Source organism: Pteropus alecto, unplaced genomic scaffold, assembly GCF_000325575.1.
Source record: "Pteropus alecto unplaced genomic scaffold, ASM32557v1 scaffold73, whole genome shotgun sequence".
NCBI lineage: Eukaryota > Metazoa > Chordata > Mammalia > Chiroptera > Pteropodidae > Pteropus > Pteropus alecto.
The window spans coordinates 3,713,708-3,732,313 of NW_006436284.1; the positions used below are offsets into that span (position 1 = coordinate 3,713,708).

General features: G+C 36.8%; 1 protein-coding gene across 1 annotated transcript in view; it reads left to right on the top strand.

Annotated features, from left to right (window-relative positions):
- ITGA1 (integrin subunit alpha 1) overlaps window positions 1-18,606 on the top strand; it is a 140,222-nt gene that overhangs the window by 68,016 nt on the left and 53,600 nt on the right. The window contains exons 4-7 of the mRNA XM_015589844.2: window positions 977-1,065; window positions 1,187-1,298; window positions 1,897-2,024; window positions 16,226-16,374. Coding sequence (XP_015445330.1) covers window positions 977-1,065; window positions 1,187-1,298; window positions 1,897-2,024; window positions 16,226-16,374 — 478 coding nt within the window. The remainder of the gene's footprint in view (window positions 1-976; window positions 1,066-1,186; window positions 1,299-1,896; window positions 2,025-16,225; window positions 16,375-18,606) is intronic.

Below are 18,606 nucleotides of genomic sequence, written 5' to 3' on the forward strand. Positions count from 1 at the left end.
AAAAAAACTCAAATCCAGATGATTCAAAACCATTTTAGATTATAGCCCAGTCCCAAGTGCTTTCAAAGCAAATCACATTAAACTCTGGAACAAAGACCGATGTTCAGATTCAGACGTCAGTGTGGCCATTCAGGAATCTCTGCTTCCATTTCCCTCTTTAAATATATATATAGTCTAAGGTAGGAAAATCTTCTAGGCATGAACAGATCTTTCTTGAACTTGAGTATTGCCACTTTCAAATATGTCAGCATTCTGCTGAGTAAGGTTTAGAAGCTTTTGCTTTCCTTGTCCAATTTTTTTTTTTTTTTTTTTTGATGAGTAAGTAGAATTTCTTGCCAATTTTGCCAGGTTGACATGTTCAAGGACCCAACATTTCAATATGGAATGTCAAAGGTAGCCCGTTCATTGTGTTTCTCTTATCCAAACTTCCTAGCACTGCTTTAATTCTGCTCCAGTTTTCTTTGTAACGCTCATGATGTCCCCATGATGCTAAATTAATGGTCAAAAAAATTGTATTTGAGTTTCCTTTTCTGGTCCTCTATCCATTTTCCCTCTTCTTGCCAAAAGTCATGTTTCCTCATTGGTCATGTATAACATGTAGATATGACATGTAAGATAAGTATGTGAATTTACATTATATCTACAATATTAAGAGACTAAAAATTTTATTTGTTTTAATTAGCAAAAAATGTGTGAAAGGCAATCCCACATCGTAGCTGTCCTGATAGTTCTGCATTCTTTTACAGTTCAGCAAAACTATTTGGGATGGTGATCCAGAAAAAAGTTTCTGCGACATTAAGCCATGTTTTCAGCCTTAGCTTGTTCATTATATTCCTTAGTAATACTTTGAAGACTGTTTAGTTGAACCAAAAGAAGAATGTGCTATGATATGAGCAAGGCAAATAGAATGTTTTAATGTGAAGACACTTAATTTCACTTTGCTTTCCAGCTTCACAAAGTTTTGTTCTGTTTTTAGTTAATACATCAATTCCCAATGTCACAGAAGTAAAGGAGAACATGACGTTTGGATCAACGTTAGTTACCAACCCAAACGGAGGGTTTCTGGTAAGAAAGCAAAGAGTTAATAATAGTTAATGAACCAGGAATGCTTTCATTGTAAGTCTTTTAAAATCTTTATATAATTTTAAACCTTACAGTTTTTAATTTTTTCTTTAATTTTCAAAAGGCATGTGGGCCCTTATATGCCTATAGATGTGGACATTTGCATTACACAACTGGAATCTGTTCTGATGTCAGCCCCACATTTCAAGTCGTGAACTCCATTGCCCCTGTACAAGGTACAGATTTTATGCAATGTTTTTGCATGTTTGAAAGTATAAGCAGTGAATGAGACATATATATACACAGGAGCATACCAAAAAACTTGAAATATTTTCTCAGCTACCAGCATTACCAATTTAGGTAAATGCTTGCTTTGCCAATATATAACCAAATCTCATTGCTATTTTTGGAATTGATATTAATGTAAGTAACCTTTACAGAATCATATTTAAACATCATAGCCAAAGTTGTCACATTGCTTTTATTTAAAGGGTAAGTCTCTCTAAGGATAGTAACCTCATTTGAAACATACACAGCATGAGAACTCTTATATAAAATTCATGTTGAAAATTTCTGAAGATAACTCATACAATGTTAAAATTAAATATAGATGGGTTTTACTTGATAAGAACTCCAAAACTGTTACTGAATGCAATGAGTATCACTTGTACTTTTTCTAAAACTATTTCTTTCTGATCGTAAAAGCAATGTGTCCACTTTGTAAACCATCGGTTAATCGATTATGATGAGTTTCTTTCAGCCAAAAGAAAATCATTTCATATACCTCTAAAAAGATAGACCTTAAATTTGAACAGTGGACTCCCTTTGTTGCAGAATGCAGCACTCAACTGGACATAGTCATCGTGCTGGATGGTTCCAACAGCATCTACCCCTGGGAGAGTGTTACAGCTTTTCTAAATAACCTTCTTGAAAGAATGGATATTGGTCCTAAGCAGACACAGGTATGTAACTCTGTGTTTTGATTTCTCTTGTCTGAAAGACAAAATGCATGAATTTTTACTAAAACAAAATATTCTGAAAATGAATTAATTAATAAAGGTAACATTCAGGGTGAATTTTATATTCCATAACCCTGTTCTTATTCCTAATAAAAGGAATATTACAGACAGATCGTATTATATTTAGACAGAAAATATTGTGAAAGCTGCCATTTTCAGTGTTCTTGGAAAATATCCCCTATAGATCTCTATAAAATCATAATTGAATTCTTAATTATAATGTAAGTGTAGCCACCTTGGCACTATCAGAGCAGAGTTTCAGAATTTATAGAAACTAATCTCACATCCCAAAGAACCATCACATCATAATCTCCTTTCTCATATTATACAAACACATTAGGAATTGACCACAGGATATTGCTTAAAGTCTATTTTTCTCTGTACTTAATAATTTTTTTTCCTTAAGTAAAAAGCAAATGCTCCATGCTTTAGCTACAGTAAGGTGAATCCTTTTTTGTCTTTTTTTTTCATCCCATGAGTACCTGTTTCTAAACATTTCCCCTTCATTACCCCTAAATGAAACAGAACTTCTCACGTGACTCTTCCACTTTAGACACTGAGTTTGGGTTTAATTCATCTAAATTTATATGGCCATATGGCTTAAAATATAAAGACACAGGGATAACAGGAAAATTAAATGTCAAAGTGAGGTCCATGGCTTGAGTGCAGGAATTAGCACTAGAATCAGAATTGTTGTTGCCTGGTTTGGGGGCTATGGGAGACCACGGGGACTCTAGGACTGCACGCGTCCCGTGTGCTTTCTTTTTCTTTCTGAGAGCTTCATTTTTGGAAAAATTTCTCGAGGCACTGAAAAAGTGGTCTGACCACATCAATGTTTGTCACACCTACATTAAAATTGGGATATAAATGCGCGCGCGCGCGCGCGCGCGCACACACACACACACACACACACACACACACACACACAGGTATCTGTGTATATATCTATCCATGCATATATATATTTTAAAAAAACATAAATTTTCTTGATAGAATAGTAGTTGAAGATTGAAAATTAAACTCAAACCTCAAAGCGAAATGTCATATGGGTGTATTCCAAAGCTGAATAGGTCTCTTTAGAGAGCCAGGTGAGGCGTAAGCTTGTGTATGTCCTACTAAAGAATAGAAAACTTGAAATCAGTATGAAATCATTCAAAGAAAATGGACTTTTACACATCGAAAAGTGGAAATTTTCCTGGATTCAAGTTTCTCATCTATAATTGGTCTTTCCAAGTGAATTACCAGAAGTATATCTTTCTTTCTACAAAGTGTCAGGCGGTCCACATCCCTTACAAAACCACTCTGGAATTGTGACTTGCTCCTCTTCTTGGTACATGTTCTACATGGATCCCCTTATTTTCCCTTCTGAAGCCCTTTCTTCCTCTTTTCCTATCTTCCCCTATCCTTTCTTCTTTGTCAAAAAGATTTCATAGAGCCATAAAATTAAGCTGGAAGGAATCTTAGAGGTAATTTAGCCAAGAATCTCAATTTATGGAGGGATGTGACAGGCTAAGTGACTTGTTCAAGGTTCCTTAATTGTTGACAGCACATAAACCCACACGGCTCTCCAACAACAGTCCAGTGTTCTTTTTTTTGTTTGTTTTCCTGAGAGCTCTACTTCTGGAGAGAAGTTTCAGAGCTGATTCCATCTGATGTCCTCAAATAACAGGTCTCTAGTACTTTCCATCTCATCATGACTGTCCTCTTTCTTCCTAGGCCAGCCCTTTGGCTGGAACCAGCACAGGCCTCTTGGTGCTCTGCTCCCTGCACTGAATACCTGACATCCACTGCTTGATCATAGCTCTCCCCTGGCTTCTTCCCTTCTGCTTGTATTGTCTACCCCAATTTACCTTCCTATCCAATCCTTTCTTTCCAAAGCTAATAATATTCTTGAAATATTTTTAAATTTTTAATATTTTATAGTCATCTGAATATTTGAATTTATTTTCCAATTTGTTTATCTATTTTACTATAAAAATTAATTTATTTGTAGCTATTTGTAGAAATTAGTGCAGCTGCAACATGTTTAAAGTTGCCAGACAACTTCAGGAAGAAAATCTATAAGACTATTTTAGAAGTATAATCACTGCTTCATTGAGGATCTGAGACAGTGGCTCAGTCTTGTAAAAGAATAAATAACAATCAGTGGCTTATATGCTCAACCCATTCTGCTGCAAATTTGATGTTTCTAACTCTTAGAACGATAATTAATTTTACATTTCTGTGATGAGAATCCTAATAGAGGAGCTATTCTGTCTAACCACCAGAGAAATTCTAGCCCGCGGGGTGGGCTTCATGGAGTTACATCTTTCTTATAGGGAACAATGACTCTATTCAGAGAAATGTTTACAATGAAAGCACCCAATTCTGCCCTAAGATTGGCAGAGTTAGCTTCTAGAATTTTTCCTCCTCCTTACTTACTTACCCTCCTTATGTCTATTTCTAAAAGGGGCAGACATAAAAATGAATTGTGAGAGAGGCTTCCCAGAGGAGTTACAAAGACAGAAAGTTAAGAGCTGGATAGAGGACTCTTAGACTCCTCATTCATATCAAGGAAATTAAGGCATTGAGAATGGGGTTCAGAGAATGTGTGAAGATTTCTCTGTAGAAAGAACCTGGTGAGAAAGTCTTCAGTGGACTGGGTCATACAATGAGCTTGGTACATGTCTAGTAAAGTTGGGACACACAGTTGACTAGTGCCTGACTCCTGCCTGAAATATCTACTGCCTAGCAACTGACAGGCAAGTCAAAGTAGAGACAGCTGCACTGAGATGAGCCTATACTCCCAGTTTGTCAGTACAAGGAATGTATGTGTTTCCCTGGATCATCAGAGAGTCATTTTAGGTCTGTCCATAGAATCTCCTGCAAGTGAGTGGAGGCCTCTGCACAGGACAGCAGAAGATAGCCCTGGTTCCTAGAGACTGCAGTAGTGAAATGCATTCACTCAGCCAAGGATGTAGGTAGTAGGTAAAGGGAGACCACCCAAAGAATTCACAAGAAAGTTGTAAACATTTGTTAACACCTGATCTTTCTTAGGATAACACCAGTGGCGTAGGAATTTCTATACCCTTTATTTATTTTCTCTACCCCATCCCCCGAGAGATCAGAAACTACAGTTGGCAATCTAAGAGAGACAAGTGGGAAACAGCCAGCTGTGCCCATTTCTCAGCCACATTCTTCTCACCTGTAAAGCTTTAATAGGGGGAGAAGAGAAGATTTAATTATAAATCAACGCTCATAGTTTGTCTTGTTGGTTTTGTTTTAAGTTGAACCATATGTATAAAATTTGTTGCTATATAAAATTTGTTGACCTATAAATACAGAAATTTCATGTGGTACAACTGAAATTCAAATATACTAACAGACATTTTAAAACTAAGAGTGAGAAGTCATAACACATCTGTCTTTCCACCCAGGGAGAGTGGAACAACTTCACCCTAATCAGTCTTAAAGGGATGAAGGGGCAAAACAATTTGCATTTTGATTATAGTAGTTCCCCTTATCTGCAGGGTATATGTTCCAAGACTTTCTGTGGATGAGTGAAACTGTGGATAGTATTGAACCCTGTATATACTATGCTCTTTCCTATGCATTTATACCCATGATAAAGTTTAATTTACAAATTAGGTACAATAAGATTAATGACAATAATAATAAAACAATAATTATAACAATATACTGTAATAAGAGTTATGTGAATATGCTCTCTCTCAAAATATTGTACTATACTCACCTTTTCACTTAAAGAAAGCACTTTACAGCTTCTCTTTGGCATATCTGAATTGCCAGCATCACTAGTCTTGTGTTTGTGGGCTATTTTTAAGTAAAATAAGTGTTACTTGAACACAAGCACTATGATACTGAGACAATCGATCAAATAACCGAGATGGATATTAAGTGACTAATGGGTGGTAGATAGTGTCTACAGTGTGGATACACTGGACAAAGGGATGATTCACATCCTGGGCTGGACGGAACACGATGGCCTAAGATGTTGTTACGCCACTCAGAATAACGCACAATTGAAAACTTATGAATTGTTTATTTCTGGAATTTTCCTTTTAATATTTTCAGACCACAGTTGACTACAGATAACTGAAACCACTGAAAGCAAAACTGTGGGTAAGGGAAGATTACTGTGTATTTCATGTGTTCTTGTTTGTCATATGGATTATATTTATATACTTGGTACAACAGGTAAAGATCAACTATGATGGCTCTTCTCTGCAGTCATAGATTTATGATTTAGTAAGTACAAATATTGAAAGGCAATCTCAAAAATATGAAACATTTCTGGAAGTAATTGTCACCTCTCACCAGAAAGAAAAAGATAGAAAGGAAGAGAGAAGGAGGAAGGAAGGGAGGGAGTGAGCCAGGGAGGGAGGGAAGGAGGGAGGGAGGGAGAAAGGAAGGAAGGAAGGAATTTTTGAAAAGTAGCTTCTTCTGGAGAGGAAGGAAGGAAGGATGGAAAGATGGAAGGAAAGAAGGTAGGTAAATTAAAAAGCTTGCATTAAAGTTTCCATGTGACAATTAGTATACGTTGGGGGAATGCAGCACAAGTGACAGAAACGTCCATTCTAAATATAGTAATCTCCCCCTTATCTGCAGTTTCACTCTCCAGGGTTTCAGTTACTATGGTCAACTGTAGTCCAAAAATTAAATGGAAAATTCCAAAAATAAACAATTTATAAATTTTAAGTTGCAAGCCGTTCTGAGTAGTGTGATAAAATCTTGTACCATCTTGCTCCATTCCACTCTGGATGTGACTCATCCCTTTGTCCAGCGTATCCATACTGTACATACAGTACAATAAAATATTTTGAGAGACTACATTCACATAACTTTATTATAGTATACTGTTTTAATTGATCTATGTTATTATTATTTATTGTTATTAATCTCTTAGTATGCCTAATTTATAAATTAAACTTTATCATAGATATGTATGCATAGAAAAAAACGAAGTACATATAGGCTTCGGTATTATCCACAATATTCATGGGTTTAGCATCTACTGGGATCTTGGAACGTATCCCAGTGGATAAGTAGGCCTACTGTAGTTACTCAAAGTTTCTTCCATGTTTCTGTGTGGTCCCATTAAGACATTTGCAAACATAGTCAAGGAATTTTTGTAAACCAGTTTTTTTGCCCAAGACAGAGTAAAGGCAATAAAATTGCTTTTTAAAAAGCTACCTATAAAAGCAAACCTGAGACACTCTGAGCTTGATATAAAAGATATGACGGTATAAACATTATGGAGGTGTTATTGATCCTCAATACCGAAACATAACATTGCTTTTAATAATAAATGAGAATGATATAAATATGCCAAATATGAGTGCATTACCCTAAATAAAACCAATAAATTGTGAGGCTTGATATAAAAGTGAAATATACTAATGGAACAATGTCTAGATTGTTCCCATCAAGAGTAGAGCATAACATTAAACCAGGCAAAACGAAAGAGGGAAATTAATTAAATTTTAGGAATATTATTTATCTTTCTTTTTACTGCACACGTTATGGCCCTTTCCCTAGAAGCCTTAAATATGAGGCCTGATTGATTGTTTTGAGGTCTGAAAAGAAGCCTGACTGAGCCAGGCAGCCATATCCTTGTCAATCAGGCTACAGCTTCTGCAAGAAGTGCTGTGAATGAGGTGAATCTTCTCACTTGGTAGCCTCCAGGTCTCCAATCTCCCCCACCTCTATGCATCACTCACCTAAGTTATCTTTCCAAGGTAAAGTTCAGATCATGGCATATTCTCTGATAAAAATTTCTCCCCCACCTCCATGCATCACTCACCTAAGTTATCTTTCCTAAAGTTCAGATCATGGCATATTCTCTGATAAAAATCTACAGTTGTTGCCTGCTGAATAATATCTGATCTCTCCAGTGAACTATAAGGCATTTGTCATCTGGCACCGGTCATTGCCACTGCTTCCTGCCTCCCTCATGCGCACTTGTCTTCTTGCCGCACAGCCTCTCCTCACCCTGGCCTCCCCTGAATGCATCGTTCTGTGCTCACGTGATTCCCTCTGCCTCCAATGCCCTTCTCTATCCCAGCCCTATGTGCCAGGTGAACTGCTTAGATTCAGTTCAAATGTCACTTTCTCTGTCATTTTTTATGATTATTCCACCCACCCTTCCCAAGAAGATTTCCCTCCCATCCCATATTTCCATAGTATTCACACACCCTTCACTTACTGCACTCATCCCTCACTCGGTAGCATCGCTTTTTGTTTCACGTGTCTGTCTTCTAGTGGACCGTAAATTCCATGGTGACAGCATTGTGCCTTAATCCCTTTATTATGACATATGGTTCAGAGTTTTATGTGTTGCCTAGCACATAGGAGGCAAGTCATTTGCACTGGGAAAATGTAATTCCTGGAGGCTTTCATGTCTCTTTGTGTTAAAAATTATTATAGTAGTGACCACCATCTATCACTCTGCTTCATGAAGTCTTTGCTAGACGGTACTTGCTTGAGGGGGACTGCCCCAAGAAGCCCCTTTACATTGTGTTTTAGTCTTTTCTTTATAGGTGTTCACTCGTCAAGCCCCATTCACCTCTAGTCCTGATTCCTTCCATAGTCTTCTCCCTTCTCCACAAAACTTGACTTTAATGTCTCCTATCCTTGGATTTTGGAACATGGATCAATCTTACAGTAGCATCTTCCATCAAGCAAGAGGCCAACTAAAGACACCCTTTTCCTAGGACCTGTACCTATCATCTATCAACTGTATTTATGTTTTTGAGGGCTCGTCTACCTGTGAAACAGTTTCATTTATGTCCTTCTCCATGGTGACAAAGGTTAAGCCTGGTTTCAGCTAACAGCCTCAAAATGTTTTGTGCTGACAGTTAACCTGGATTGCAGCCTGTACTATCACCACATTCATACCCTGACTTAATTACATTAGATGCATGTAGTAAGGCAGTGCTTTTGTACCATAGTTTGGTAAAAGGAAATATAAATTGGTCAGATACAAAGCCTGAGCTCTTGTCAGGTAAGCAACTGTGCTTACCTGAAACAGAAAACTTCATTGTTTTACTCTGTCTTTACTCCCCTAAGGAAGCCATCGATTTATTAATGTTAATTGTGGAATGAAAGCCCAGAAACCTAGTTCTGCTGGGCATTAAAATATAGGTGCTGGTGTTACAGCCCTGATTTAACAATACAAGGTAATAATATAATTCTAAATGAGTAAATAATTTCATTCTCTCATAACTCTTTGACTCAAAATACTTAATAGCTATTTTAAACATTATCTTTCTTACACTCCCTTGTCATTCTGTTGTGACTTTAAGTTTCACAAGAAAAAAATCAGTAAGGCCTTCCTTTCGGTGATTTCTAACAATGTCCTTTCTTATTCTTCACATTCAGTTTCTTCCTCTTTCATCTCTACCCCCAAAAGAAATGAAGCCATTGGGTAATTAATTCATTTTAATTCAGCAGATATCTATGAAGTATCTTATTAAGTATTATGCTAAGCGTCACGGGGAATGTAGAAAAACACTAAAACTTTGTTCCTAATCCCCCCAAAATGTCCAACTTAGAAATGAGGTAAAATCTTATATTTGAATAACTGCAACTCATGACAGTGTGTCATAAATATAATAAGGGTGAAGAAGAGAACAATTAATTGATCTTTACAAGTAGGTAGCTCCTAACATTGTAGAACATTGTTTTCCAAACTGTGTTGTTTAAGGTGTTGAATATGTTTTTCGCAAAAAATATATATATATTCTCTTAAATAAGAATAAAATAAATCAGGTCTTCCAATTTGTAATTCCCGATGCATGTTTTCATGTTAAAGACTTCGAGAACAATTGCAAAAGAATTTGCTTACAAGTTAGAGTAGGATAAGAATAAGAGAACGCCTTGCTCTTTTGCACTATTCAAAATTTATGGCATTTTTTACTTCATGTAAATCACAGAGGGAAAAATACAGAGACAGACAGATGGCAAAGACAGACACAGAGAAATCGAGGGAAGGGCTCCTGCTGTAAAGATAATGCTTAATTTTGTGTTACCTATTGCTTTCTAATTCCATGGCCATGGAATTCTTTTTTAAAATTGTACCTAGTAACATACAAAAGGATGCTTGTATTCTTTGGAAAAGGGATAAGAAGATATTGGTTTGGGTTTTAGCTGAAAAAGGATTACAAATCTTATGCTTACGTGGAATGTTCTATTGAGCGATATAAACCTATTGTTCATATAACAGAATCCTTAGCCAGTTGTGTTCCTGGTATATGCTATAGACTGAATCAGCTCTTGGGTCTCTTGGCCTTAGATTGTAATTGTATACCTGTCTTTTGTTCTACTTAGCCAAGAAGTTCAAATTGGATATCCCAAGAGGTAAACACATCCTCTCCATTTGTTTCTAAAAAGTAACTTCTACTTACTTTTATATATCACATGTGTATCGTGTGATATATATTGCATATGCATATGCAATATACACATTATGTGATATATTTGCATATATACTTGTGACTTACACCCCTTTATAGAGTCTATTGTTACTATCTTCATCCACTCTTTTACTGATGTCATAAACTACTCTCTTTCCATTCCTCTTAGAAAAAAAAAAAAAACAGCCCCAATCTAACCCAGTTGCTTCTTTTAGCTCCCATCCTTCTTATTTCCATTCAGGAAAAATGTCTAGAATCCTCCCTCCTTCGTCACCCCTCACCTGCTCTCTACTTAACTTCTGCCCTCTGGTTTCCACAGTAATTGGATGCTTCGAGTCAACTAAGAAGATTCTTGGTTGTTTTTATTTCTTTGTCTTAATTTCTAGAATGACTTAAATTTCTTATTATCCTGACGTATTTTCCAGTCTCTAGACTGCTCTTCTTTCTCCCGTTCTGTTTCTACAACCTATTGTCTGTTTTTTAGCTGGGTATCAGGAAGCTGGAAATTCCCTCCTCCATAGGCTTTTCAATGTGAGACAGTGACTATGTTTATGATTCCCTCTCCTCTTGCCTCCTCGTATGTGTATTCACCACTCAGCTCACTGTTTATCTTGTTATTTAATTCTCACACTTATTCGATGCTGTTGCATATGCACATATACGCATTATGCTAGTACAAATCTATTTCATGTGCCTTAAATTATACTCTAAGCTCAGACTGAAAGTATTTGTATTGAACTAGGTTTCACCAGTACTCAGCAAGGCATTACATATGTTTGTTTTGTGATATGAACATTTTCCTGTGATAATTAATAAATGAGATGCTTTTCTGGGGGAAGACACAGCAGGCTTTAACTCGGGTTCCTAAGGTGCTGGCATCAGCCAGGGACCTACACTAAATGTCATTTCCCTGAGATTTGCATTTCACTGCCCACTCTCCTCATTTCCCACACTTCTTTGTAGCTCTCTTTCTGCTTATCATTATTCCCCTCCTATCTCAGTTTTCTACTTGCTGATGTGAAATGTTGCAGTCATGTAGCAAGAATGTATGAGGGTCAACTGTGAGCAAAGCAAAACATTGGTAATGGATAAGAGAATACCAAAAGCTATGACATAGTCCATGCTCTTTATCCCTGTTTGCCCCTTTAGAACTTATAATGCAGCTGGGCAGATAAAGCATGCATACAAAACAGTTGAGAAGAATGCAGTACTCACGGGAGCGGGGCAGACAATTTTGCTTCAGATTTCAGAGAAGGGGAAGATCAGTATGGACTATACTGGTGACTAGGTAGGGAACATTTTGCAGAGAAAGTGAAACTTGAATCTTACAGTATGGGTAGAATTTTCTTAGTTGGAGGGTAAGGAAGGGGATTTGATGGGGATGGAGTTCACACTGGGGATTCTTAAAGATGAGGGAAGGGGAATAGAAAAGGCAGAGCCTGTTGGGTCATGGAAGGTCAAGGGAAGAACTGAACTCTAACTGATGGGCCCAGCAGCTCAAGTAGCACCTTAAAATTTTATGTTTTCTATTTTATTTAAAATAAAAATTCTCTTTTAAAGTATACTTCAGAGTCATTGATGCAGGCAATGGAGAGCTACTGGAGATTTTTTAACAAGGAAATTACGTGAAAAGCAGAATTTCAAGACAGTCCATTTGCCATTAATTTGTAGAAGGATTTGAGGAGAGTGGAAATGGAAGGAGGGAGATCAGCAGTAGAGAGACCAACCATCGCCATGGTCTAGGTTCAAGGCAATGATGTCTAGCCTAGGCTAAAGGAAAAACACAGAAATGTAGATAATAGCTGCCTGAGGTATGGTTCCCAGAAGCCAACCCTGAGAGAAGGTGTTAAGTGACAGAGTGTCTCCTGTAGTAAAACACTAAGGGATTTGGATGAACAACACAGAGTAGCAATAAAGGACAAACAAGGGTGTGATTTCAAATTAAGTTAAGGCCCCAGCCTGATCTGGAAAGGGGGCTTTAAGTTGGGTCAAGGGGATGGTCTTCTGTTGTCTACACTCAGCCATTGCCTATGGAGCAAAGTGAGGGGCAAGGAGGGAGAAAACTTCCAGGCACTTCTGGCTCTTTGAACCTTTGGGGCAAAGCAGCTCTTAACAGTCTCAAGACAGTCATCTGAAGACAAGTTCAGGTGGAGTTGTTAGAAACAGAGTATAAAGAAAGGATGAAGAATAGGAAGTTAGAAGTTTTCATATCTTAACATTTACAAAGAATAAGCTTACAGAAGTGAAATATATGTTAAGTAGTTAGAAAGAGAGAAAGAGAGACTAGATAAGATATAAAGCACTGATCTCTGGCTTATTACGGTACTAAAATTTTTCTCTATTCTAGGTGTGAAGATAATTCGTCCAGATAATTCAATAGTTTATAGTTTTGTCCTGTAAGATATGTAAAATGTGTTGTAAATGTAAAATATTATGGCACAAAGCAGGCTTGTTTAGTTGACATGACTAACACCTCTTCTCATGTGAACTCCTCACCATGTATAAGTGAGATACTCTCTTTTTCCTGAGTAGTTAACAGCTGATATCTAGAGTTAGGTTGAACTTAATAAATGGAAGCAAAGCACACTCATTAGTAAAAATTAGTAGGACTGTTGGGCAGTGCTATGTGCAACCACATTTGAGATCTATGACCCTCACTTTAAAGTGAGACTACTCTACAAGTTATGTGATTTTTCTCTAGCAACTTTCAGTATCACGGAAGCACACACAGAGGAGGAGATAATTTGTACTTAGCTGGACTTGGAAGTTCGCCAAGTGAGTTAATGGAGAGAAAAAATGGTTAAAGACATTAAATGTTGCAAGTAAATGATTATGGTAAAGGAACACGGAATCTAGGCTAAGTACAAAAAAAGAAGATAGAATTTATGAATTAATTGGTAGTCTTGATGTGGTCAAGGAATGAATTAGATATACTAGGTAAATAAGTTGAAGTTAATGGTCAGAGAGAAGAATGCTTGAAATTAAGACTGAGGTGCTGCAGTTTTTCCAGATGACAGGTCATGGGTACAACCTTGGAAGTAGATGACTTAAAGAGCTAGAGAAAAAGATTACTGAAGCCGAGGAACTCAAAGAAATGAGAGACTAGGGCATTCAATAGAGACATCCCAGTTGTAAAATGCCCAAGAATAATGGCAGGAGTGACAACTTTCAAAGTTCTTTAGCCTCTTGCTTAGTCAAATAAAAACAAAGGGAAATAAAAAAAAAACAGCTCTGTGAAATGTACTGAATGGATGAACAATTAACTTCCACAGCAGCATTTATTTACCTTAGTACCCAAAATGAGTCATAATGATTATCTAAGTAATGAAATCATTTTCCTTCTATTTATATTGAAAATTTATATACACAGAGACAATGTCAAACCTACATGGCTTTCCTTAATAATAATTCAGTTTCTCCCTGGTTTACTAATTAAAAGCTGTAAGGGCCATTGAGAAAAGAATTTTAATTCTATGTAGAGAATAATAAATAACAATCAATTATAAATCAAGGAAATAACCTGAATTGGAGTCATGGGTGTGTACTCATCCATTTTATTTTTTGTGTAATTGGTTGTATCCTACCTTATTTACAAATGAACTTCTGGTCATCTTTATTCCAATCATAATAGCATATGGTCTTGGGACAGATGATGATGAATATGAGGTTAGAGATATATTTATGGAAGGGCTAAGCTAACCTGCACATGGATTAAGCAGATTGCATATTTATTCAGCTTTTGCAGTACCTTATCTTATACTTGCATATATTCTCTAGTTATTTCTGATTAATCTCATACCTGACTAAGCAACTCTAAGAAGGATTAATAGGTTCTATTTATTTTTTAATATGATCTATTTATTTGTTTGTTTTTGAACTTTATTATATGTGTCTCAGTTAGTTAACTAGCTAACTGAATTCATTGAGCAGCCATGAAATGGCAGCAGCATTTAGCAAAAGCGAGCAAGGTGAGAGGACTAGAGAACGGGGCCACTTTAAGGAAGTGCACTTTTGTTGAGAGCAAGTAGAGTGATGGAAAGAGCCCTGGGATAAAGGATACACACTCTTCTGCCTCTTCACTGTGGGGAATGAGCTTTTTAAACTCAGTTTCCTCGTGTATCAAATGTGATAGTAATTTCTGTTATTATAATTTGAATAAATTAGGAAAGAATGCTTTTTAAAAGCAGTAAAAATATAAGATAGTATTCTTATTTAGACATGGCAGCATCATTCCTCCAAGATGTCTAGTGTGCTCTAGAAGGTAGCTCAAAGACGATAAAGATTTTTTTAAACTGGGTGTTCTCTGATTTGTTTCTGCAATGTCAGAGTATGCTTTTGGTTTCCAAAAAGACCTACCTGTGGCAATGTATCTATAAAGCCGACTTATAATTAAGCCTAAAGATTTCTGACAACAGTGATGTCAGCAGGAGAGGGTAGAAGGTAGATGCTGATCCTTCTTCCACTTGGATATAGGATCAGACTAGGAAATAGGATTGGCTCTAAGGCAGGCACCAGAGGCAACATTACCCAAGGGCCAACTAGGCGATTGCCTTGGAAAGAAAGCAGCCCTGTCTCAGCTTACATCCCCTACCCAAGAAATGAAGTGCTCAGAATTCTTACATGAAAAAGACATCCCCTTTTCCTTTTGGGCAAAAAACTTCCTGAGTCCCTAATTTTGGGGTAGAAGGGTTAAACAAATGTATCTTCAGGCACAATTCTTGATGTCAGTTAGTTTATTGGTACCCATCAACCTTCAAAAGATAAGAAAAATGGGTATCTCTGGGGTGGGAGGAGGAAGATGGATCAAGGGAAATTGAATCTAGGGGCATGTAACCTTCTTCATCGTTTTACTTTATGGTGGCTCTGCCTACATTGTCCAGTCTGTAGAAAAGAGGGAATGAAAAGAGGAAGGCAATAAGAGATGGAAGACAGAGAACAAGAAAAGGAGTGGTGGTGAGAAGGGGTGATCTGGAAGAAACGAAGCTACAGATGAGCTACATAAAGCGTGAAGCACATCTGTGCCCTTGTCAGATACATCCCTTTTCTTCTAGGCTCCTCTAGCTCCACTCTCCCCTCGTAGCCTGGTCCAGGCTCACTGACTTCCTTTTTGTTCTTAGGGCATACCTCCTTCCCCATCTAGCTTCTTAATATATGCATTTCCCCTCATGGACCCCATACCCTCTCTTAGCCTCTATCCAGGATAGGCCTCTGCCCTCCAAGCACCTATTAAGGTCTCAACTTAAATATCACTTCTGAAATTCCTTCTATGAGCCCCCATTTGAAATTAGGGCGTTATACTTGCTAATAACAGCTTTTCTGTTATTAGCCCTTTTCACAGTTTGCAGTTGAATGTGTATTTGAATGATCATGTGTTTTAATCTCTCTCTCCTTTAATGTAGAAGCTCCACGAAAATGAAGGCAGAGACTCTGTGTGTTTCACATTCTACCCCCTAAAACCCACCAGAGTGATTCGGTAAAAACTATGGAAGAAATAAACCAATCACTTGAGAAGTTTAATAATACCACTTTCATTTTTGTTCTTCAGGCTATGAATATCCACAGATGGCAATGATTATTGCTGTCGAAGTACAAGGACTTGTGTACTCACAGATTTTAAACTTGTCTGAAGGACTAAAATATGTTACAGCTGACCTTTATGTATAAACTGAACAAAATTGAAGCAGGGAATATTGCTGGAGCAATAACTCACAGTGGCTTTTGGTGTTTCAGGTTGGAATTGTACAGTACGGAGAAAACGTAACCCATGAGTTCAACCTCAATACCTACTCATCGACAGAAGAGGTACTCATTGCGGCAAATAAAATAGGCCAGAGAGGCGGCCGCCAGACTATGACAGCCCTTGGAATAGACACAGCAAGGTACATGGTTAAAAAATAAACCAAAGTAAAAGACTATACACAAATAACTGTTCACGATCTAGCCCTTTGGAGTGTTGATTGAACATTTACCTTGTCAAAATTTAAAGCCATCTTGTTTAAAAGTAGATTCAGCTGATTAGCTAATTGTTACAGAATCGGGTTTTTCTGTGATACAGTCTCATTACTCTTCTGATCCTTCCTTTTATTCCAAGTGTTTAACTGATGGAAAATTAACCAAAAATCACTATGGTTACTGCATCATGTTCTTGGGTACTAAGACATAAGATGAGTGACTATCTTCTCCCTTTATTCTTTGTTTTCAGCTTCTACAAGCCTCAATCTTAAAAAAGTGGTTAGTCCACTTCTACTCAATAATATTTATATTCTAGTATGTCTATAATTTTATAGCACCTGATTTAGGGTTATTGAAGCTCTCAAATATGAGTTTTTAAGAGGCCGAATTCAGTATTGCCTTATTTGAAATCATTTTCAGTGCAAAGATTGGAAGAAATGGGAAAGATTTCATCATTTGCAATGCTCTCTTTCTTCTTTCGTACTTTCTCCAAATTATCTCCAGTTTACATCCTTTCCTTCCTCCCTTCTGCAATTTCCTTTATGGAATGTATATAATCCACTCTGGTTGAACTTCCTTCTGTAAGAATCTACAAAACGGTCCTTTTCTTACACAATAGAACATCTTTTCTCTATTGTTTCTGATCTCACTCAACTCTTATCTTTTGCTGTTTTTCACCTTAGTCACCATTAAAGCTATTAAGCTTCTGAATAAATACTAAACAATACCAAAATCACAGGAAATCTAATAAATAGTTTAATGTTAAGGATCCTTCAGTTAAATGCTTCCAACTTTTGGACTGTCACCTAATTCTGAAGAGCTAATTACCCATGCTCCTGCTAAGATCAGTGTTTTAAGGAGATTAAAATAGTTAATATGGATACTCCATAGAATGGGTCAGATATCAAAACTTTTAAATTTCATGCAGCTTTTTAGATTCATAAATGTTAGAAAAGCATGTGTTTCTAGTTATATGGGTCCAAGAGAAGACCACTACAAACAGGTGGAGTGATTTTATATTTATCTGCCCATAGAATCACCAATTTGCATGCACAAAGAGTGCACATTTAGGTGTGCTGAATGTGCCCTCTCAAATAATTGACTAAATGTGATGCACATTCAGAGTTAATCAAAGTGCCCTTTGAAAGCTCTGAGCCTGTAGGGAGCTGTGTATTTTCCAAAGGCAATCACCGAGGAATGAATATTCATCTTTGAAAGCTAACTGAAGAAATATTCTGGCTGCTTTCGCTCCCGCATAAATACCACTGTAAATACCATGTCCCTATATGGTTTTGCCTATGTGTCTCACAAAGAGTCTAGCTGTAGGACACAGAGTTTATTGAGTTTTGTAGATAAATAAAATTCCATATGATATGACTAAGTCATCTTCTTGTACATTCGTTTTTCATGTTTAAGCATATTTCTAATTGCTCTAGTTACTCCTGTCAGACCAGGCCAGTTGCAAACAATATTTTTATTTTTTTTTACAGTCCTTCCATTTTCTATGTCTCCTCATTCAAAATATCTTTGTGTCCCCTTATCACTATCCCAAATTTTCTTTCTTTTCATTAGGTCCACAGTGTTTAATCATAAGACCTGGATTCTCTTATCCAAAAGAAAGAGATTCTCTTGGGATATTTTCATGTTTAAAAACACACAGAGAGATCAATGTTTAATTTAAAGAAAGAACACTGGATGGTGGTATTTGGGGGTCAAGGGCAATTTGCTGAAGATATTTGAAACAGAAAGGGTGTACTCAGGAGTTCTGCTAGTGGCTACTCTTACATATATAAAGACAACCCTGGTTTCAGAGTTGCTAGATTTTCTTTAAAGAAGATCTTTTAATCGTCTCCCTCAGCTGCTGTTCATTCTGTTATGGCCTTGATCTTCAAGAGAATTAGGAAGTTTTGGTGATCCTCTAAGGAACTGGGACTATAAAAAGGACCAAATCTCATATCTATGTTCGAACTTCATTTAAATACTAGCCTTTAACATCTGTTTCACCTTTGTTTGTACATACAAGGAAGTTGTAGAATCTATTTGTATGGTGTAGAGAGCAGAGACACACAGTTTTCCATTGATCAGAATTTTTAAAAATATTTTTCTTTTGAAAATTTTAGAAAGAATCAAAAATATAAGAACAGTACAACAAAATGCTA